Here is a 22,663-nt window from a genome sequence, read left to right as displayed (position 1 = left end):
AGGCTCAGGGAGGGAGAGGCACCAGGGTACACGTATGGGGCGGGGGAGGGAAATACACAGACTTAACTATCTATAGGGGGAGGTACACGTACATGCCAGGAGGTGTACACACAACCGTACTACATATTGTTGGGGGTGCTCACACTGGAATATATATGGGGAGACATGCCACCTCAGGATATATAGGCAGGTCATAACATGCTGGGATATACGTGGGGGACAGTACACACCAGGATATGTTGGACACACATACTGGGACACCTGGGACAAGGGGCAGACACAACTTCCCCACCCCACTCTGTTTTGTTGCCACAGCAACTCTTCCTTCATCTTTCTTTCTCCTCTCCCCCTCAACGGGGAATCCTACAGGAGTCCTCTCTTTAAAAGTCACAGCAAATTATCTTGGGAATCAGACATACCACTTGACTTTCGTTTTGCCAGCTGGGAAGAGGGAAGCAGTAGGGCAGAGGGGAAGGGGAGGCACCAAGCCAGCTTCCCTGGCTACCCACCCTGGGAGTGGAGGAGACTACACTGTCCTAAGTGTCCTTGTGGGCTGGACACTTCACAGGCATCTCTTCTTTACTCCTCACTGCAACCTTTCAAGGTGATGCTGTCATTCCCATTCCCCATGTACAGATGATTAAAAGCCTGGGTCAGAGATGAAGTCTCTCAGGCAGTGAGGAGACTGGATTCAAACTTAGGCCTACCAGATGCCAAAGCCTGCATAGCTCCCTTGTGACCAGGGCCTCTGTACAGTTTCTAGCAATTGCCACTGCATTTGGAGCTTCTGGAATCTGAGGACACAGCCTTGGGCCCCAAGATAAGAGATACTCAGCAGCTTCTAGCCTCTGGGTGGCTCATTTCTCTTCCCTGCGTTAGCAGGCTCCACTGGAGCCTTCCACAGAGTCCCTGCCCTCCTCTCTGCTTGGCTTTGGTCACCTTGACTGCACCCTCACCTCTGGTCGGGGGTTCCAGAGCCGCACAACAGGATCGATGCCGCTGGTGGCCAGGAAGCAGTAGCTGGGGTGTGGCTGCAGGCAGTTGACAATGGACTCATCCCCTTGGAGCACACGGACCAGGTTGGTGGTCTCCTTTTCCCAGATGAAGAAGGAGCCATCGTCAGAGCCACTGACGATATACTGAGCGTTGCTGGCAGGGGGGCAAAGGGCAGGGAGGTCAGGTGGGGTACTGCCCTATAGCCTCAAGCAGAGGCTGCATGGCCTAGGTAAAGGGGGAGCAAGGAAGTCTGCAGCCACTCAGTCCCCCACACGCTGGGGTGTGCACTTGACCCAGAACTCCATGTACATAGCCCTGGTCACTGTTCTCTTAAACCCAGGGCCAGCAACTGCCTGGATTTCTCCAAGACAGTCTCCCCCACAGTTCATTATTCCCTCCTTGGGCCAGGATCATCTTACATCATCTCTCGGGTCTCTAAAATACCCTGTTCTAAGCCTTCCCTGAGCAGTCCCAGGCTTCTGGCATCCAGAATCCCCATGTAGCCCCTCACACACCACTGACATTTAGAGGGCATCTTGATGGATTCTTTCTTTTCTTAGAGACAAGGTCTCGTTCTGTCACCCAGGCTGGAGTGCAGTGGCATGATCATGGCTCACTGTGGCCTTAACTGGTCCTCCCATGTCAGCCTCCTGAATAGCTGGGACTACAGGTGCATGTCACCACACCCAGAAAATTTTAAAAATTTTTTGTAGAGATGGGGGTCTGTGCTGTCCAGGCTGGTCTCAAACTCCTGGGCTCAAGCGATCCTCCCGCTTCAGCCTCCCCAAGTGCTGGGATTACAGGCATGAGCCACTGTGCCTTGCCTATAGAGAAATTATTGATTCATGTTCATGTGTCTCACCTACCCAAAGAAAGTACATCTACAAATGAGGGGTGGGGGTGATGGTGTCTGAAACACAGAGTTTGTCCCTTAGTACCCAGGGCACAGTTTTGAGCACAAAACAGATGTGCCAAGATCCCCAGCCTTGGAGGGCTGCTGCCTCACTCCCAAACAGAAGGAGGCTCCCTGAATGCAGATAAAGCAACCAAGCTCTGGCACATGCAGACAGAAGGAGAAGGAGGGGGGGGGGGGGGCGGTGAAGGAGTAGTCCAGGCACTGTACTGGAGGCTCTACTTGGATTATCTTATTAGTCCTTGTTATGGCCTCATAAGTGGGCATGGCAGGTTGGTCATCTCATAGATGAAAAAACTTCAGAGGCTGACAAAGGTGAAGCCATTTGCCCAAGGGTACGGAGGCAGAGCAGGGATTTGAGATTCTTCTCTAAAACCATTATGCCCCAATACTCCCCACTCAACCTCCTGCTGCCAACTGGGCTGCACCCTCCTCTTCAGGGCCTCGGACCTGCCAAAGAAATTGGCCTCCTTGATATCCGTGGTGGTGTTGCAGTGGCCGCAGTAGCGGAATTGATAGTCGTAGCTTCGCTCCCGCAGCACCATTTCATCCTCTGAGATGGAGTCCTTGCGGCTTGTGCTGCGGAGGCGGACTGGGGCGCCACCACCAGGTCCCTTCTTCTCCTCTGGGGGCAGAGATCCAGAAAAGGTAAGCGTCCTGTTCCTTTCTCTGCTTCCCTATTTCCCCCCACCTATGGCTCTGTTTTCAGTCTAAAGTCTGACAACATAGAGCTACCTGCCTCCACCCTTATCCTGGAAAATTGGGGAAAGGTTGTGAGGAAGATGCATCTTTGGATCTAGCCCCTGAGGATGTTCACAAGGAGACCTTTGATGCTAGGAGGGCCTGAAAGCCCTAAGGATGCAGAGACTCAAAGTGTGTTTCTGTGGAGATGAGAGGCAGGGGAGGGTAGAGTGAGGCACTAGCAAAGAGAGAATGGTGACTTTTTTTTTTTTTTCTTTTTCTTTTTGAGATGGAGTCTCGCTCTGTCACCCAGGCTGGAGTGCAGTGGCATGATCTCGGCTCACTGCAACCTCCACCTCAAGGGTTCAAGTGATTCTCCTGCCTCAGCCTCCTGAGTAGCTGGGATTACTACCAGGCATGTGCCACCACATCCAGCTAATTTTTGTATTTTTAGTAGAGATGGGGTTTCACCACGTTGGCCAGGCTGGTCTCTAACTCCTGACCTCAGGTGATCCACCTGCCTCTGCCTCCCAAAGTGCTGGGATTACAGACGTAAGCCACCGAGCCCAGCCTGGGTGACTTTTATAAACAGATTCGTAGCGCTTAGGGCACTAAGGACCATGCCCTTACCCTCTGGAAGACAAGTTATTAGGGTTCCAAATGAGAGACACTGATCAGTTAAGTGACAGGTATTCACACAAGTTTTCTCAGTTCCTTAAAAGTGACTCACTCGTGCCTGCTTCAGGGCCTTGGAGCATCCTGGTCCATATGCCAGGAGCTCTGCATCTCCCACGGCTACACTTTGTTGTTGTTGTTGTTGGAGATAGGATTTTGCTCTGTTACCCAGGCTGGAGTGCAGTGGTGTGATCATGGCTCACTGTAGCCTTGACCTCCTGGGCTCAAGTGATCCTCTTGCCTCAACTGCCCGAGGAGCCGGGACTACAGGTGTGTGCCACCATCCTTGGCTAATTTTTTTTTTTTTTTTTTTGAGACGGAGTCTCACTCTGTCGCCCAGGCTGGAGTACAGTGGCCGGATCTCAGTTCACTGCAAGCTCCGCCTCCTGGGTTTACACCATTCTCCTGCCTCAGCCTCCCGAGTAGCTGGGACTACAGGCGCCCGCCACCTTGCCCGGCTAATTTTTTGTATTTTTTAGTAGAGATGGGGTTTCACCGTGTTAGCCAGGATGGTTTCAATCTCCTGACCTCGTGATTCGCCCATCTCGGCCTCCCAAAGTGCTGGGATTACAAGCTTGAGCCACCACGCCCGGCTGGCTAATTTTTAAAATTTTTCTTTTGTTGAGATGGGATCTTGCTATGTTGTCCTGACTGATATTGAACTCCTGGGCTCAAGCGATTTTCCCATGTCGGCCTCCCAAAGTGCTGGGATTATAAGCGTGAGCCACTGCACTAGGCCACACAGCTATATTTTGTATCTAGTTAATGCTTCCTTTGGATCCTTTAGATCTTAGCTTAAATGTTTCTTCCTGAAGAACCCCAGAATGCCATCAAGCCCCCCCCAACACACACACCATTCAGGCCCCATGGCACTTGTCATACTTTTTGTTTCTCCTTTATCACTTGGTTCCTTCACTAGACTGTACATGCCATAAACACAGAAATTCCATCTGACTTAGTCACAGCTCTATTCCCAGGACCCAGCACAGTGCCTGACACATGGCAAGTGTCTGATAACTATTCATTAAACAAATGAATTTATCACATGGTTGGTAAACTGCAAAGGAGAGAGGTGAAGATCCATGTCTGCCTCCTGTGAGCTCACTGTTCATGTTCACAGACCACACACCAATGGCCCAGTTCATTCTCCAGCACATTGAAGTGAGCTGGGCAGGGCTTCGTGCTCTTTGCGCAGGTAAGGCAGTAGGTAGAGAGGCTGTGCTTTCTCCAAAGCCACACAGTCATGTAGTGGAGCTGCATTTGGAACCAAGGCCCCACGTTCCAAGCCTGAGGCATTTCTACTGCTCTGCGCTATTGTCTCTGCTGCACTTGTACACTCGGAACAAACACAACGACCAGCTTCTGCTTCTCAGATGCCCAAGTGGAACCACCAGGGCCCTGTCTGAGCAGGTGAGGATGCCTAGTGGGAGCCTGACTGAGCTCAGCTTCCTCCTATTCTGGGCACCAGGCACTCCCCCAGGTGCTTTAAACATGCCATTTAAACATGCTGATCCTCAATAGAAACGCTCAGTGGGACGTGCTGGCATGTCTCCGTCCTTTTCAGACAAGGAAACACTCTCAGAGAGAGACCAAGTAACTGCCCCAAGGTTGCATGGTTTCTGAATCAACATCTGAACCCAGGCCTCTCCAATCCCGGAACCATGACCTCTCCAGAATGTCATGCAGCATCTCAAAGAGAAAGAGTAACAGCACCCCCTCCTCAGTGCCCACTCACCACCATCATTTTTGGAGAAGAGGGCAGCTGTGATGTCACGACCCAATGCATCACAAGCGCTGCTGTGGGCCTGCTCCGGAAATTTCCCTTTGAAGTCGTCCAGGCACTCCAGGGCTTCAGCCACATACTTGAGCTCAAAGAGGCAGCGGGCCAGGCGAAAGTGTGCCTTCAGGTGGCATGGGTTTAGGGAGATGGCCTTGAGGCAGTCCCTCAGGGCATCATAGTGGTCACCATCCCTGGGAAGGTGGGGAAGAGTGGCTTAGAGGTGGAGCCACGTGGCAAGCAAGGGGTCCCCACTCAGTCTCCTCTACTTCCTGTGGCCACCCCAGCCCACCACTGACAGATCTATCTCATGGCAAGGGGACTTGAGGACGAAAAGAATCCTGGCTCAGCCCAGGCCTCCCCCATCAGGAGACAGTATGGTTAAGGAGCAAGCCAGGAAACCCTGAGGTCTTGAGGGTGGCAAAAGCTGGTGTCAGGCTGCCCTCTGCTGGGCACAGAGTGCAACTGCACACTGGCTCACCCCAGGCACCTGCAGCTCTGCAGCAGAAGGCCTGGCATCTTGCCCACCACAGGCTCCCCAAGCCCTCCTTCTCTCTTCCCCCATCCACCTCCTCAAATCACCCCCAGCTGGCCTTCAAAGCCATGTCCAAGGCAGGGGGCCCTCAAGGACAGTTCTGTGGTCTGGGGAAGCCAGAAGTGCCAGGCTGGGGACGCAGGGTCTGATCAGCAGGCAGCAAGCCCTCAGCCAGACCCCCCTCTGTCCTGGCTGACTGATCCACAGCAGCTGTGGCCTCTACCTCCTGGGGCTGGAGGATGGGGCCTGACAGTCTGGCAGAGTCGGCTCTCTGGAAGCTGATGGTAAGGGGGTTGTGCACACCAGGAGCTCCAAATCGTCCCCACTCACTTCTCCAACCTCCTGAAGCATGGATGAAGGGAAGTGGGAGTGCTTTTAGTGGGGAAGTGGGGAAAGAGGAAGTGAAAGGAGGTCAGAGAAGCCCCTCCTTTTCCCACCCTGTGCCAGAATATAGGAAGCACACTCCCCCAGCACCCACAGACCTGTCTTTGCCTCTTGTCTGGAGAGCCAGACGGGCCCCACAGGAGCTGCTTCTTTGGAAGCCATTTTTTTTTTTTTTTTCCAACTGGGCTGGGGTAGGCCTACGACTCAACTGTGCCAAGCACCAGTAAGAGACACCCCCTAGAGTTAATGGCCCCTTCTCCAAGGGCACAGCTCACAACAATCCGGCATGGCTAAGGCAGGTCTGACATGGGAAGGTCCTTCCCGAGCCTCCTTCTGCAGCACTCAGAGGGAGCACCCAGTCCTTGAAGCAGCCATGCTCAGACCAGCAACCAGCAGCTCAGCCCATGTGGGGGCAGGCAGGAAACAGAGCTGCTTCAATGGTGTGGCCTGCGTCAGGATGAGTGGCTGTGACGAAGGAGCAGGCACTGTGTGGAAACCCAATTACTGCCTGCAAGGTGCCCCTCTGAGCTCCTGGGGAGAGCCAGACCAGAGACCAGCCAGGAGCCAGAGGGTGACAGCTCCCACTGCATCCAGGAGCAGATGGCAGCCCTGGGGAGACTGGCCTAGGACAGAGTGTGACATTCTAGGGGTCACTGGCAGGCATGTGGGGATGGGGGTAGAGAGCAGGCTGGCCCCAGGGCTCACCCTTCCTAGACTCATTGCCAGATCAATCTCCCTGAAAGGACAGCCCTCGGCACATCCCTCTCCTGCTCAGAACTCTCCAGTAGCTGCCCATCATGCACTGAATCGAGGCCAACGTCACCGCTCTGCATTCCAAGCCCTCCCTAGGCCGGCCCCAGGCTACCTCACAGACTCATCTCCTGCCAGTCCCTCTCCGAACCCTCTGCTCCAGCCAAATGGATTTGCTGTTCTGCAAACAAGCTCTTCAGTCAGTCCCCCACCCCCACGCCTTTGTTCACACCATTTCATCTCCCTGGAATGTCCTTCCCCCACAGGCCCCTCCTCTCCTTCATCTCCTGTCTAAGCCTGCCTACACTTAAAGCCCATTCAGACGCCATGTCTCTCTGATGCTTCCCTGCTCCCCAGCTAAAGCGACCCCACTTTTCTTGATGCCCACAGCCCTTTACCTGACCATTTACAAGACTCACTGCTTTCTATCTCTTTAATGCTGAAGTATGTCCACTACTTTACCCGCTGTCTGGCGGCTCCTCTGGAGCACAGGAACTTTGTGTTCCTAGTACCTAGCACATAGTAGGAGCTCAGAGAACATGCTGAGGGCACATATGGATTGGGAAAACACCAACCTCACTTAGCAAGAATGCAGGAGTGAAGCTGAGCTCTCAGCCTACAGCTTAGATGAGGACCACTGAGTTCTACCCAACTGTTGGACAGAGAGGTGAATCAACTCAGGATTCACCCAAAACAGTCATCTCCTGGGTTTGGCTGCCACTTGAGCCCTTGGCCAACTCCTGATGCCTCAGCTAAGGCTGGGGGATAGCATCTTCCCCACTCCTACCTAGCACTACCATCCTGCTGACTTGGGTGGGTTTCTTAAGCTTCCCTCTCTGGCCTGCCTAGTTGCAGCCAGACGATGGCACACCAGCTGGCCTGTCTGTCTGGGCAGAGCCGACGGATGCCAGACGGAGCAGAAATGGCTGTGGGCCCAGCTCTATCCATCTCTAGTCCTGGCCCTGGCTGGGGGATGGGGGGCGGGGTCTGCATGTCTGCTTGCCTGCTGGTGCTGCAGGCAGAAGGGCTGGGGGCCCTGATGGTCTCCAAAGATGAGGAGTTCTTTCGGATATGGTCTACTTCTTTATTACCAGCCACTATACCCTAGCGTGACCCATAGCCAGCTTTGGATTTCTGGGATATGGTTTGTACTCAGTCCAAAGGGTCTAAGAACACAGAAAGCAAGCCTTAGGGGGGGCCAAGGGACTGCAGAATATTTTAGACACATACCAACTGAATTCACCAAACCCCTCATTTCCACTTAGCAAGACTCCACTGCTCTTCAAAGTCCAGTTCTCCAACAGTTGGGACTAACAATCCTCTACTCCTACTTCCCCAGGGGCCACAGCACTTTATAATAATATGCCATGTAGGAACTAGCTTTGAACATGTTCCACATAACTGTGAGCTTCCTTAGTGCTTGATTGGCGCCTGCCCACCATTAGCCTGGAGGTGGGGAGGAGAGGCCAAGAAGCCCTAAGAGGCAGCAATATGTTCCTGCCACCTTCCCTGGATGCCTTGGCAACTTGGCTCCATCAGGCCTCTGCCTTTTGGTCCAGTTGCTTTGTCCCTCATCCTGACCCAGATCCCCTCTGCAGTGGCCACTCACCACTTGCGCTTCATGTAGGCTGCTGCTCGGTTTCCATAAAGCATGGCATTGTGAGGGGCCCTCTGCACAGCCTTGCTGTAAAGCTGAATGGCTTGGGTCCACTGCTGGCAGGCAAAAGCCTCATTGGCTTGCTGTTTCACACGCTCCAGGTATGGCGGTAGCTCTACTTGGGGGCTGCAGGGGAAACAGAGCCAAGTCAGAACAGTCAAAGAAGGTCAGAGCAGCCCCTCAGGAAGTCTGTAACACAGCCTGAGGGTCACCTAGGTTTTCTTGGCTCCTGGGATCTGACTGCTTTCTGGAAGAGGGGACCACTACCCTGGCCTGGGCTATTACCTATTACCGTGATAGGGAACAGACACCATTCCAAATACTCTCAGCCAGTGAAAAGAGGAAGGGCAGAAATGAAGCTGTACTTAAACTCCTGGGCATGGCAGTAGCTGACACCACCTGCCTCCATACTGAGCTGAACTTTATGACCACCCGAGTCCCTCCTATGGATCACTGTCTAAAGAATTCTATTTCTCTCAAGGCTAGGGAATTTGAGCACCTCTGTATCCAAAGCCTAGCCCAAGGCCTGGCAGAGAAAAGAGGCAAGGATATGCTATAGGATGGGGAATAATATAATGGGGAGGCCCATTTGTATGCAGCCCCTTTTTGGAGAGAGCTCAGTGCCAAGAGGCAGCTAGCCCCTGGGTCCTGACCCCAGTTACTGGTACCAACAGGCTAGAGCTACAGTCTGACTAGGACTAGTGTCCTGCCAGGCAGAGGGGCACTGGAAACACTAGCCACCCTCCAAGAAGCCTCTTTGCCTTGGTCCTCACTCTCTGGGATGCATGAGTGGGTGTGGGTCAGGAGGAAAATTTACAGGTTATGTCCCTCCCTCCAGTACATATAGTGTAACTGGGGCTTGGAGGGTTGGACAAGCCAGCTGGCCTCACCTGACATGTCCCCTACTCTCCGGCAGCCGGAAGCCATTGCTATGAAGGTGCAGGCCATTGGACACACCGTTGGATACACCGTTGGTGGACATCTTGCCATTCTGGACTTCTGGCAGGAGACAGTGAGAAAGTGACAGCAACAACTCAGGAAGAGGACCCATTTCTTCCTGGCAGCCCTCCAGCTTCCATCACAGGGTCTGATGGTTCCATCGTGGGACTACTCTGAGTAAGATCCATTCCCAGAAAGCAAGTTCTGACATAAAGAAAAGCCCGTGCGCCCTCTGCTGGCTGGCGAGAGACACAACTTCACTGTGGCATTACTCAGCTAGGGCTCCGGCTAGGGCTGGGGCTAGGGCTAGGGCTGGGGCTGGGGCTGGGGCTGGGGGTGGGAATGGAGGGAGGATGTGCCTTAAATCAACTGCAGGCCCCAGGAAGAAATCAATGAGAACACTGGGCCAGGATACAAAGGAGAGGAGAACTACTTCAGGTTCTCAAGAGCCAAGCCATGGAAGGAACCTGTCTTTCCAGAGGGAAGCAAAAAGGGCAGTGATGCAAAGCTCTTTAAGAGATCTCTGCTCTATTGTCATCTTCTTTCTTACTGCATAGGCAGGGTTATTTCAGAGATCTGCTTTTTTTGAGGATCACCGTCCAGAGTAAAGGGCAGGCTTCTCAGCAGGTGTAGCATGCACTCAAGCTCCCCTACACCGCCTCAGCAGAGATACCCTAAGGGAGAACTTACCCCCTGAGGAGTGGCATTTTCTAGGTAAGAGGAAGGTGTACGGCCGCTGCTTGTAAGTCAAGTCAAACAAATAGACCTAGAGTTGAGGGGACAAAAAAAGAGATGGAAGCTGTGAGGTAAAGATGTGGTTGAACCAGTAACCAGGACTGCTTCTCAAGAACCAGGGTCTTGGAACACAGTGAGTGTTGAGCATAGAACCATCAAGCTATACTAGAAGGTGTTTCCAGCAAACTTCAGGCCGGAAAATCTTCCTAGCTCTGGCATTCAGGGTGGGCTATCTGATCTACCAAAAGCCCTGCTTGAAATACTATGATTAATTAGAATCACATTTGGCTGGGCATGGTGGCATAGCCTCTAATCCCAGTGCTTTAGGAGGCTGAGGCAGGAGGGTGGTTTCTTGAGCCCAGGAGTTTGAGACCAGTCTGGCAACATGGTGAAACCCCATCTTTACAAAAAATACAAAAATGAGCCAGGTGTGGTGGCATGTGCCTGTGGTCCCAGCTACTCAGGAGGCTGAGGTGGGGGGATCATTTGAGCCTGGGATGTCGAGGCTGCAGTGACCCGAGATTGCACCACTGCACTCCACCCTGTGTGACAGAGTGAGATCCTGCCTCAAAAAAAAAAAAAAAAAAAAAAAAAAAAGAAGGTCAGGTGCGATGGCTCATGCCTGTAATCCCAGCACTTTGGGAGGGTGAGGTGTGCGGATCACCTGAGGTCAGGAGTTTGAGACTAGCCTGACCAACATGGTGAAACCCCATCTCTACTAAAAATACAAAATTAGCCAGGTATGCTGGTGCATGCCTGTAATCCCAGCTACTTGGGAGGCTGAGGCAGGAGAATTGCTTAAATCCAGGAGGCGGAGGTTGCAGTGAGACAAGATTGCACTATTGCACTCCAGCCTGGGCAACAAGAGCAAAACTCCATCTCAAAAAAAAAAAAAAAAAAAATCACGTGTCATATGTTTAAAAAGGTGAAGAAGTCCTCAAAGGTCACAAAGCCAAAGGTCTCATTTTACATTTACCCTGGCACTACTCCTGAGCCTTTCACGATTCCTTGGACAGGTGCAGGAGTGTCTGGCTTATCCTCACCTATTCTGCATCCCATTTCCTTTGTATATATTTGGGCCTTGCCTTGTAACATCATTAACTATTTCATTTGTCATGTCTCCCATCAGCCTGGGGATGGATCATATTTCCCACTTGTCTCTCTTATATTGACAATAATGCTAGTCCCAGAGTAAGTGCTCAGTGTTGGTAGAGTAAATAAATGTATGCAAGCCTTACTAAATATCCTGAGAGCACACAAACAGAAGGTTTAGCAACCTGCCATTATCAAAGAACACTTCCCAAAGCTGGCCCTAACCCATAGCTTGCTCTGAGCTGCATGCTCTGAGCCCCAGGGATTTCCCCCTAGGAAAATAGCAGATGAGGAAACTGAGGCTCAGAAAAATAAAGAGATTTGCTCAAAGTCACAGTAAACAGCTGGTAAACAGCAGGCCAGCATTTGAACAGAAGTCTGCCAATTCCAAATTCCATATTCTTAACCAAAATACCATACTATCCTATTTCTATCTAGTTCCTTAAGAAAAAATTAAATAAAAAGACTGAGCTAGGACACCTCTCTGGGAACTCCAATGATGCCACATCACCACCACATTTCACTGTAACATCATTTACCATAAGGCTGTTGTGTCTTGCCTGCCTCAGCAGTGAACATAAGGTACACGCCCCTGGCTGCTGGGCATGGAATGATGATGGGGCAGAACCACCTTATGCTGTACATACCTGTTCCCCTCCCATGTTGACTAGCAGCTCTGTGCCATTGGGGCTGAAGGTCACATAGGTGGCAACCAGCACTCTCAAACGGTTGTTATAGTCAGGAAGCTTCACTGGCAGGTGACCTGCAGGGAATAGCCCAGTCATACTAGGGTCCCAGTCCTCTTCAAAGGGGCATGAGATTGTGTGAAGTCAGTCATAGCAAAAATGATACCAATCAACTTTAGCATAAAAGCAGCTACAAGTGTTGAGCCCTTACTATATGCACTGGGCCAGCTGCTTTATATATTTAATCTCATTTAGTCATTATAATCCCATTTTACTTAACCTTAATGAGTTTCTTTTCTGTAATTTGCTGAAGGTGACATAGCTTGTCCATGGCAGAGTTGGGATTAAAACTCAGGTCTGTCTGACTCTAAAACTCTTCTTCTTGACCACCATGCCATGCTGTCTCCCTGGACTGCCCCCAAAAGAGTCATCATCTAGCCAACAATTTGGGGCCAGAGCTGTGCTGAGCACTACCTGCTACGTAATATTGTGCTGCACCATCCGGAAGCGGTTTCTGCCGGTCACAGAAGGTGTGCACACCTGCTGAAGGGCTCTGCTTCATGCTCTTTCTGGTAGGAAGGAAAATCATATAGGTTAAAGTCACAGCACTGCCCCTGGCTAGACCAGACCACACTCACTAAAAGAAAACTTACATTTGTATCTGAGAGATACATGAGGTATTTTTCTTCCTTACCTAAGCAACCCCAAAGGCCCACCAACTAGACAATTACAGACACATACGTTACAGTGCTTTACCAAGTAGGTCTTATAAGCTGTCTGGGTCTTCATGACCACCTTATCTTTCCCATTTTACAAACAAACAAGCTAAGGTTCAAGAACCGCTCCAAGCCATGCAGTGCGTGAGGGGAAGCAGTGGTCACCAAGCCCATGAATGAAAATAAGCAGGCCAGACATTCCTGTATCCATCCCAAGAATCATGGAAAGCCTGGGCAACAGGCTCGAGAGGCAACTCAGGTCTGGGAGTGCTGTGGGGGTTCTGAGTATTATAAGAACAAGCAGGAAATATTATATACAGTGATTTCTTTCAGAAAGACACTATAAGAGATTTGTATAAGAAATTATAAGAATAAATAAATATAAGGAAATTATAAGGAATTTATATAAGAAATTATATAAGAGATTATGGGTAATTTATACTTTTCATATTTTCCAACATAAGCAAGGATTAAGTTTTTAAAAAAATCACAAAATTGAACAAAGTCCATTTCATAAAGAAGAAGGGGCCAGGCTGGGTGTGGTGGGTGACGTCTGTAATCCCAACACTTTGGGAGGCTGAGGCGGGCAGATCACCTCAGGTCAGGAGTTGAAGACTAGCCTGGCCAACATGGTGAAACCCTGTCTCTACTAATAATACAAAAATTATCCGGGTATGGTGGCAGGTGCCTGTAATCCCAGCTACTCAGGAGGCTGAAGCAGGACAACAGTTTGAACCCGGGAGGCAGAGGTTGCAGTGAGCTGAGATTATGCCACTGCGCTCCAACATGGGTAACAGAGCAAGACTGTGTCTCAAAAAAATAAAAAATAATAAATAAATAAATAAAAGAAAGGGTCAGGCACAGTGGCTCATACTTGTAGTCCCAGCACTTTGGGAGGTCGAGGTAGGAAGATTGCCTTAGCTCACGAGTTTGAGACCAGCCTGGGCAACATGGAAAGACCCCGCCTCTATAAAAAAATTAAAAAATTAGCCAAGTGGGGTGGCGTTGTGACTGTAGTCTCAGCTACTAGAGAGGCTGAGGTGGGAGGATCGCTTGAGCCTGGGAGGTCGAGGCTGCAGTGAGCTGTGATAGAAGAAGAGGGCATGGCAATGGCAGTGAGGGAAAGGGGCAGCAGGTTCTCCAGGGACTTACCCATAGGAGACAGGAGGCTGAACTATTCATACCTGTGGTTATGGATCATGCGGATGTCATAGAGCCTCACGAAGGGCCCGCTGGCCCCAACTGCCAGGCAGTTGTTGTCCTGGGGGTTGACGGTGAGGCACTTGGCCTCCACCAGCTGGCCACAGTACTCTGTCAGGTCAATCAGCACCTCCGAGTGTTTGCTGTTCTCTCGAAGGTCATACTGGCTGTGAGAGAGGACAGAGTTAGGGAATTGGGGCTTGGGGTCCTTGTGTGGAAGGCAGGGGAAAAGACAAGTTCTTGTTATGCAAGAGGATTGGGAGGGACTTTGGACCTGTTTCTAAATAAGAATGTCAAAAACAATTCCCATTTCTTGAGTGCCCACCGTGTGCCAGGTACCTGTAGTAGGCTTCTCACACATTCTATTTTATTCCACTAAAACTCCTAAGGTGGACACTACTGTACATATTCTACAGATGTCAGTATTATTGCTACTATTATACTACTACTGATTACCAATACTTAGTGAAAATGTGCTTTATGTCCAGTATTGCCCCTTAATTAAATCCTAACGTCATCCCTAGGTACCATTAGAATACTGAGGTTCAAAGATGTTGAATAACCTGACTGAGATGATACTGCTAGTAAGTGCAGAGCTGGGGAAGCTTTCTAAGATGGCATCTTAAACACTCTGCTCCACTCCTACCTAATCTAGTTTCTTTCATGAAACAAGGTATGGAGGTGACAGAAAAGAGAATCTGCAGATCATCTAAGAGCTATCTAGATATACCATGGGCCAAGGCAAGCCTAAAAGTCTCATCTATGCAGTAAAGGTAATGCCAAAAAGGCTACCAAACAGCAGCAAACTCCCACTGCTCCAGATGGGGAAACTTTCTGCTGCCAATACACAGGTATCCTCAGAGAGTGGTGGGTAGTGAGGACATCACCCATATGCTCACCCCTCTTGCCTGGACATCTGTTACCACCTCTTTGCTGTTCACCTTGTCTTTCTAAGCCATCTTCACCAGGTTGCTCTTCCTAAAATATTATTTTACATCACTCTCCTGCTCAAAAAATTGCAGAGATTCCTCAATACTTTTAGCACAAGTTTACTTTTACCAAACTCCTCAGTCTGGTTTTCAAGACTCAATTTCACATCGCTCTCCAACCTTATTCCTCAGTTTTCTAAATGTGGGTCAATTATAACTACAGAATTCTTTATCCTGCACATGCCATGTTTATTTCTGCCTTTGCAAACTCTGCTCAAGCTGGGGAATACACTCTGCTTTTCCTTGCCCATCCAAATCCTGTCTGTTCTGGAAGGCCCAGCTTATGTTCACCTTCTGCTAGGACACCTTCTCTGACTGTGCCTATGCCTAAACACTTAGGATCCTACCCGATGTGCTAGACGCTCAGCTTCTACCAGCTGGCCCTGGCAAAATCTGGTCAGCCAAGGTCAACAAGTGCTACACAGAGCTGGACCTGCCACTGACCAAGTGCATTCTGTCTTCTGAGGTTCAGGGATGCAGTGACTTATCCCAGTCAAATACTGAGTGAGAGAGCTAGGATTTGACCCCAGGTCTGTCAGACTTTATTGCCTTGTTCTTGACTATGTTATAATTTATATATGAGTTAGATATTCCTCATTTGTAAAAGGAAAGAGGGCACAAAGTCCTACAGGAACTCAAGGGAGACAGATTAAAGCAGGCTGGGGAGGTAAGGAAGAAGTTCTAAGGTCATATCTGAAGAAAGGAGTTAAAGAAGGGCAACAACACCATTTTAGAATGAAGGGAAGTAGAGGCAAATGTGTAACAATGTAGGGCACTGGAAAAGAGGTCAGTCCATTTTACCATTTCCAGCTGGCTTGCCCCCTCCCAGGTATATGGCCACTGACCAACTGTTCAAGAGAAATGTATGAAGCAGCTCTGTGTGCCAGGCACTGTGCTGGGCTCTAGGGACACAACCAAGAACAAGACAGACATGGAGTTGCTCTAAGAGAGTTTACTTTTCTATTTAGTGAGGATACAGACAAAAAAGTAAACCAATAAGTAAAAATTAAAATAAGGCCAGGTGTGGTGGCTCACACCAGTAATCCTAGCACTGTAGGAGGCTAAGGTGGGAGGATCACTTGAGTCCAGGAGTTCCAGACCAGCCTGGGCAACACAGAGAAACCCCATCTCTACAAAAAAAAAAAAAATTAGCCAAGCATGGTGGAACGTGTCTGTAGTCCCAGATATTTAGGAGGTGGAGGTGGGAGAATCACCTGAGCCCAGGAAGACAAGGCTGCAGTGAGCCATGATCACGCCACTGCACTCCAACCTCGGCAATAGAATGGAGTGAGACCCTGTCTCAAAAAATAAATTAATTAATAAAAATAAAGTAACTACAGGTGGCAATTAGAGTTATAGAGGATATAATTAGTGTGTTAAAACAAGCAATAATGTCTGTCTACTTTAGACAGGATGGTCAGAGAAGGTGCTTCTGAAGAGGTAACTCAAGCTGATCTCCTTAGGATAAGAAAGAGTCGGACATGGGAAGAGCTGGGGACAGAGAATCTCAAAGTAAAGCGTAATGTGAATGCCCAGAGGCAGAAGAGACCGTGGACACCTGAGGTGGTGAGAAAAGGCTTGTGGGCCTAGAGGTAGTACAAGTGAGGGCAAAGGAGGAGGAAGGTGAAAGCAGAGTAAGCAAATGTTCCCAATGGAGTTAGTACACAGACAACTGCCCTGGGCAGACAAAGGAGGCTGGACCTCTGCTAGAGGGAAAGAGCTAGGCCTGTAGAAGGAAACACTATAGGATGATGGGATGGGGGAGCAACAGGCCCCACTAGATGCCCAAGACTCTTACCGGATAAGCCCATCCTCAGCAGCACTCCAGAACGTGTTGGGCCACATGGGCGCTGTGGCGATGCGCTTCACCCGGTTTGTATGATCTCCGAACATGTGGATGGTCTCCTTTACCGTCAGGTCGTGCACATGCACCTTAGAGTCGGCTGCCCCCGTGATCAAGATGCGATCCCCAGCGTGAGGCAGGAACTATTCAGGAGAAATGGAGGAAGGGGTGGGTGGTGAGAGTAGAAATGGACAGAAGGAGGCTAGCCTGGATGTCTGCACCCTTTTCTCTCTCCATGTCAGATAAGAGAATGAGCCCATTCAGGCTGGGCGTGGTGGTTCATTCCTGTAATCCCAGCTGCCCAACAGGCTGAGGCAGGAAAATCTCTTGAACCCAGGAGGCAGAGGCTGCAGTGAGCCGAGATTGTGCCACTGCACTCCAGCCTGGGCGACAGAGGGAGACTGTCTCAAAAAAAACACACACACACACACACAAAAACAAAACAAAACAAAACAAAACCCTTGAGGTTCAGCAGTAATATGCAGCAGGATTGTGTTCAAGCCGAAGTGTGTCTGACTCCCATATGCCCTACCTGCTTCATGATGACTACTTAGTAACCTAGAGATTGAGTAATAAATTAGTCCTGAAGTGAAAAAGACTTTCAGTGTTTTAAGGGTGTTTTGTTGTTGTTGTTGGTTTTTGCTTTTTAAGACAGAGTCTCGCTCTGTTGCCCAGGCTGGAGTGCAGTGGTGCAATCTCGGCTCACTGCAACTTCCACCTCCCGGGTTCAAGCGATTCTCCTGTCTCAGCCTCCTGAGTAGCTGGGATTACAGGCATGCACCACTACACCCAGCAAATTTTTGTATTTTTAGTAGAGACAGGGTTTCACCATGTTGGCCAGGCTGGTCTTGAAGTCCTGACCTCAGGTGATCCACCTGCCTTGGCCTCCCAAAGTGCTGGGATTGCACACATAAGCCAGCATGCCTGGCTGGGAATGAGTGTTTTAAATTAGTTTGACTGTTTCTGAAAAACAATCTGGCAATAGTAACAAAGATTAAAAACAATTTCCATCTTTTGACTCAAAACTTCCACTTCTAAGAAATAATCCAAAAAGAAAAAAGGCACCTGGTCAGAAATGCTTGGATGCTTTTTGTAATAGCAAATATTGGAAACAGCTCAAATGCTGGACCATAAGGAAGGGCTGAGCATCTAGAGGATACATCTCTGTGCAGTATTTATTTAAAAAAAAAAAAAAAAAAAAATAGGCCGGGTGCAGTGGCTCACACCTGTAATCCCAACACTTTGGGAGGCCGAGGTGGGCGGATCACCTGAGGTCAGGAGTTTGAGACCACCCTGGCCAACATGGTGAAACCCTGTCTTTACTACAAAAAAAATTAGCTGGGTGTGGTGGTGTGCACCTGTAATCCCAGCTGCTTGGAATGTTGAAGCAGGAGAATTGCTTGAACCCGGGAGGTGGAGGTTGCAGTGAGCTGACATGGCATCACTCACTCCAGCATGGGTGACAGAGCAAACAAGACTCTGTCTCAAAAAAAAAAAAAAAAAAAAACCACACAAACCACCATCCTGATAAAGGCAAGAACAAAATGCTCCAGATGACATCTGATAAGAAAAAAACAGCTGTAACCATAGCTTCAAATAATGAAAAAAGAAAGTATGCAGTTCTCGGCTGGGCACTGTGGCTCACACCTGTAATCCCAGCACTCTGGGAGGCTGAGGCAGGTGGATCACCTGAGGTCGGGAATTCGAGACCAGCCTTACCAACATGGAGAAACCCTGTCTCTACTAAAAATACAAAATAATTAGCCGGGTGTGGTGGCGTATGCCTGTAGTCCCAGCTACTCAGGAGGCTGAGGCAGGAGAATCACTTGAACCCGGGAGTCGGAGGTTGCAGTGAGATGAGATTGTGCCACTGCACTCCAGCCTGGGCGACAGAGCAAGACTCTGTCTCCAAAAAAACAAAAAAACAAACAAAACAAAACAAAACAAAACACAACAACAACCAGAAAGTATGTAGTTCTATCACATAACTTTGAGAATGAAAAATATTTGGGAGTGGTGTTGAATTCTCGTGTAAGTTCAAAAAATTGAAATATCTTTTTTTTTAATTGAAAAGTTGCTCCCTACCCACAAGGCTGAGTGGTAGTATTGGGGGAGGGGCAATGTCCTACACTGAAACAGCTGCTGTCCCACTTGACTTTAAATGTTCACAAAGAGCAACAATTCACTCTTTCCACATAGGCTTCTCTAAGGGCTCATTAGAACAAGGTCTAGCTGGGCACTGTGGCTCATGCCTGTAATCCCAACACTTTGGGAGGCTGAGGCAGGTGGATAACCTGAGATCAGGAGTTCGAAATCGGCCTGGTGAAACCCTGTCTCTACTAAAAATACAAAAATTTGCCAGGCGTGGTGGGGCACACCTGTAATCCCAGCTACTCAGGAGGCTGAGGCACAAGAATCGCTTGAACCCGGAGTTGGAGGTTGCAGTGAGGCAAGATTGTGCCATTGCACTCCAGCCTGGGCAACATTCAGAGTGAGACTCAGCCTCAAAAAAAAAAAAAGAAAAGAAAAGAAAAAAAAAGAACAAGGTCTAGATGAAATAGACATGATTTAATCATTTTTTAGGGACAACCAGCAGTCTTTAATCCTGTCTAGAGACGGCATACACTCAATGCACATAAGAAATAAACTGGGGCGCTCTTGTCATGATCTTGTGGCTACTGCCACACGCATCACATACCATAGTCACCACCAGGGGGAGCGCATGAGTTAAATACATACAAATTCGCAGTGTTTCCACTACCTAAAGAAAGAAGAATCCTCTTTGGTTTTTTTTGTTTGTTTGTTTGTTTTTAATGGAAGAGGAGGCTGAGAGTCTGCGTGTAAGTGCCTTTCCCAAGGTCTTACCGTTAGGGAGTATCAAGACCATTGTGAAATTCTGGTATTAGAACTTAATGTCTTATGCTCTGATGCTAAACTAATGGCTTAGGTCCCCTTCCCCAGGCCTGACTGTACAGACTAAAATTGGACCTAAACTCTTTGCAGGGGCAGAAAGCAGTTTCCGTTAGTCATGTAAGAAGTAAATTATCACTGTTCTGTCTCTAAAGGTGAGAATCACAGCTTGAGAAAAAAAAAAAAAAAAGGTTTAGGAAAACAAGTAGGTTAGGAGCTATTGTCTTATTCAGGTATCTTGTAATTCCTCTTGATATTAATTAGGAAAATATTTCTTAGAATAGTGAGACTTGGCCGGGCGCGGTGGCTCAAGCCTGTAATCCCAGCACTTTGGGAGGCCGAGACAGGTGGATCACGAGGTCAGGAGATCGAGACCATCCTGGCTAACACGGTGAAACCCCATCTCTACTAAAAAATACAAAAAACTAGCCGGGCGAGGCGGCGGGCGCCTGTAGTCCCAGCTACTCGGGAGGCTAAGGCAGGAGAATGGCGTGAACCCGGGAGGCGGAGCTTGCAGTGAGCCGAGATCCGGCCACTGCACTCCAGCCTGGGCGACAGAGCGAGACTCCATCTCAAAAAAAAAAAAAAAAAAAGAATAGTGAGACTTTCTGAAGGAGAACTTCATTCTCACATCTATCCATTTTAGAATCTCAGAGCTGGAAAGGCCCTTCCTTGCAGGCCATTTCCTCCAACTTTAAACCTTGGAGATAAAGCACCTGGCAAGTGGACAAGTGCAGGGATAGGACATTTACTCATCTCCTCCAGGGCCCATTCTACATTTTTCAAAGAGCTCTAAGCATTAGACAGTTCTTCCTTTCCTCAGGCCCACATTTAATTCTGTAGACTTATAGTCACTAGTCCTAGGTCTGTTTTCCGCAACAAAAAAACCCGTCTCATGTCATTTCCAGGGCTTCAAAAGAGCTTCAAAGGTTTGAAGACTCTTGTAAGTCCCCTTCTCACCTCTCCTTAGCTCAACTGTCCTCCTCCAACAAATCGAAATATTCATTTCCTATGAAGAGGTAGAACAGATAAAAGCACTGGGCACAGACTTTATTTTTATCAATTATCTCATTGAACTGTCACATCAACCCTGTAGACTGGTATTTCCTTTTTAAAAAATTCATTTGTTTACAAATCTGGGAGATTTTCCTTCGCTGCTTCCTTTTTCACAGATGAGCAAACAGGCTCAGACAGGTCAGGTGATTTTCCTGGTTCACACAATGCCCAAGAAGCAGATAAGGGAGTCAAACCCAGGTATGCCTGCTCTCTAAGTTCATGTTCAGAACTATTCCCCCACCACTACCATTCACATAAAGATAAATTCATCTAGAATTGGCCTCTTAGCTCTAAAAGAGGAAGAAGAACATGGAAGAGAAATGAGGTTTTAGGAATCACCAACAGACACTTAAGGTTGTCTGTGACCCTAGGCGGTATATGGGACATACACATACCAACATGGCGTGGCTACAGCCCAGCCCAGTCACTCTTGTGCTTGCTCTGTGGCTTGTCCTGCTCACCTTGACAGAGAAGATATTTGCAGTGTGTCCCGTGTGCATGGACAGCAGCTTCTTGTGGTGCAGCGGGTCCCACACAATCGTGTGCTGGTCGTCGGAACCAGAAGCCAGCAAGCTGAAAGCAGAGTGAGGGATTGTAACCTCTCCTCTAATTTCTAGGCTCCCTTTCCCCATCCCATTTTCTAGGCTACAGAACTTGAAGAACAGTAAATGTCACAGAATTTAAGGATGCCTTGTAAACAGCTGCTTCTCTTCTTTGTCCTGAGAATTTCCATTATTCTTTTTTTTTTTGAGATGGAGTCTCACTCTGTCGCCCAGGCTGAAGTGCAGTGGTGCGATCTCCACTCACTGCAAGTTCCGCCCCCTGGGTTCATGCCATTCTCCTGCCTCAGTCTCCTGTGTAGCTGGGACTACAGGAGCCCACCACCGCGCCCGGCTAATTTTTTGTATTTTTAGTAGAGACGAGGTTTCACAGTGTTAGCCAGGATGGTCTCGATCTCCTGACCTCAAGATCCGCCCATCTTGGCCTCCCACAGTGCTGGGTTTACAGGTGTGAGCCACCGTGCCGGGCCAATTTCCATTATTCTTAAACACATTGGCTTATTAAAAAGACAGGGTTTTGGGCTGGGTGCAGTGGTTCATGCCTGTAATCCTAGCACTTTGGGAGGCTGAGGCGGGTGGATTGCCTGAGCTCAGGAGTTTGAGACCAGCCTGGGCAACATGGCAAAACCTTGTCTCTACTAAAAATACAAAAAATTAGCCAAGAATGGTGGCACGTGCCTGTAGTCCCAGTTACTTGGGAGGTTGATTAAGGAGAATCGCTTGAGCCTGAAAGGCGGAGGTTGCAGTGAGCCAAGATCACGCCATTGGACTCCAGCCTGGGTGACAGAGCGAGACTCTGTCTCTAAAACAAAACAAAACAAAACAGGGTTTGGATGGTCATCCAACTTTCCATCTATCTGAGATTGTTTAATTGTGTTGAAAATTATGGGCTAAACTGAAGAACAGCAGAGAGCAGCAGTCTCTCTTCATTTGGGTCCACTCTTTTCCTTGGATCCACTCAGGAGCTCCCTTGTTCCACCCTCCTCACTTCCTTCCCCAGCACCCTTCAGGTGCTCTAGCTCATACTTACTCTCCTTTCTCATTCCACTCCAGACAGTTGACACATCCTGAGTGACCCTGCGGGAGCAAATGAAAAGGGACAGGAAGAGAGTTGGTTAGGGGTTCTCTTGGGGAACTCAACACCAAGAAGTGGAACTGAACAGGTAAACCAGTCTTTCCATTTTCAATATTTCCCAAGTGCATGTGAGTAGCCAGAGTGGACTTAAAACTGACTAGCGTCTTACAATATATAAAGTTTCATATTCATGATCTCACTTGATACTAGGTACTTCTGAGTCATAAAGGACAGATTTCATTGATTCCGTTTTGCAGAAAAGTAAACTGAAGTTTAGACAGTACAAATAAGTAAAAGTGAGATCCAAACATATTTTTGCTTTTACCATTAGGAGTACGTCAGCCAGGCACAGAGGCTCACACCTGTAATCCTGGTGCTTTGTGAGGCCACCCAATCTGCTTGGGGCAGATTGCCTGAACTCAGGAGTTGGGATCAACCTGGGCAACATGGCGAAACCCTGTCTCTACAAAAAATACAAAAATTAGTTGGGTGTG

At 48.9% G+C, this 22,663-nt stretch overlaps 1 protein-coding gene across 4 annotated transcripts in view; it reads right to left on the bottom strand.

Moving 5' to 3' along the window:
- The window catches only part of WDTC1 (WD and tetratricopeptide repeats 1), a 78,682-nt gene that overhangs the window by 2,087 nt on the left and 53,932 nt on the right, over positions 1-22,663 (bottom strand). For 2 of the 4 annotated variants that reach the window (XM_003891410.3, XM_017958730.2), the window contains 12 exons: positions 22,125-22,171; positions 20,996-21,107; positions 16,524-16,711; positions 13,721-13,903; positions 12,295-12,389; positions 11,782-11,897; positions 9,998-10,073; positions 9,259-9,367; positions 8,321-8,494; positions 5,001-5,236; positions 2,360-2,534; positions 957-1,149 (listed from right to left, as the gene is read on the bottom strand). In XM_003891410.3, the coding sequence (XP_003891459.3) occupies positions 957-1,149; positions 2,360-2,534; positions 5,001-5,236; positions 8,321-8,494; positions 9,259-9,367; positions 9,998-10,073; positions 11,782-11,897; positions 12,295-12,389; positions 13,721-13,903; positions 16,524-16,711; positions 20,996-21,107; positions 22,125-22,171 (1,704 nt within the window). Of the gene's footprint in view, positions 1-956; positions 1,150-2,313; positions 2,535-5,000; positions 5,237-8,320; positions 8,495-9,258; positions 9,368-9,997; positions 10,074-11,781; positions 11,898-12,294; positions 12,390-13,720; positions 13,904-16,523; positions 16,712-20,995; positions 21,108-22,124; positions 22,172-22,663 lie in introns of all 4 variants that reach the window. The other 2 variants (XM_009202871.2, XM_009202874.2) reach the window with 2 other exon arrangements.

This window comes from Papio anubis, chromosome 1 (genome assembly GCF_008728515.1).
Source record: "Papio anubis isolate 15944 chromosome 1, Panubis1.0, whole genome shotgun sequence".
Lineage (NCBI taxonomy): Eukaryota > Metazoa > Chordata > Mammalia > Primates > Cercopithecidae > Papio > Papio anubis.
The sequence above is the reverse complement of the archived record's forward strand: the minus strand, read 5'-3'. Positions and strand labels throughout refer to the sequence as shown.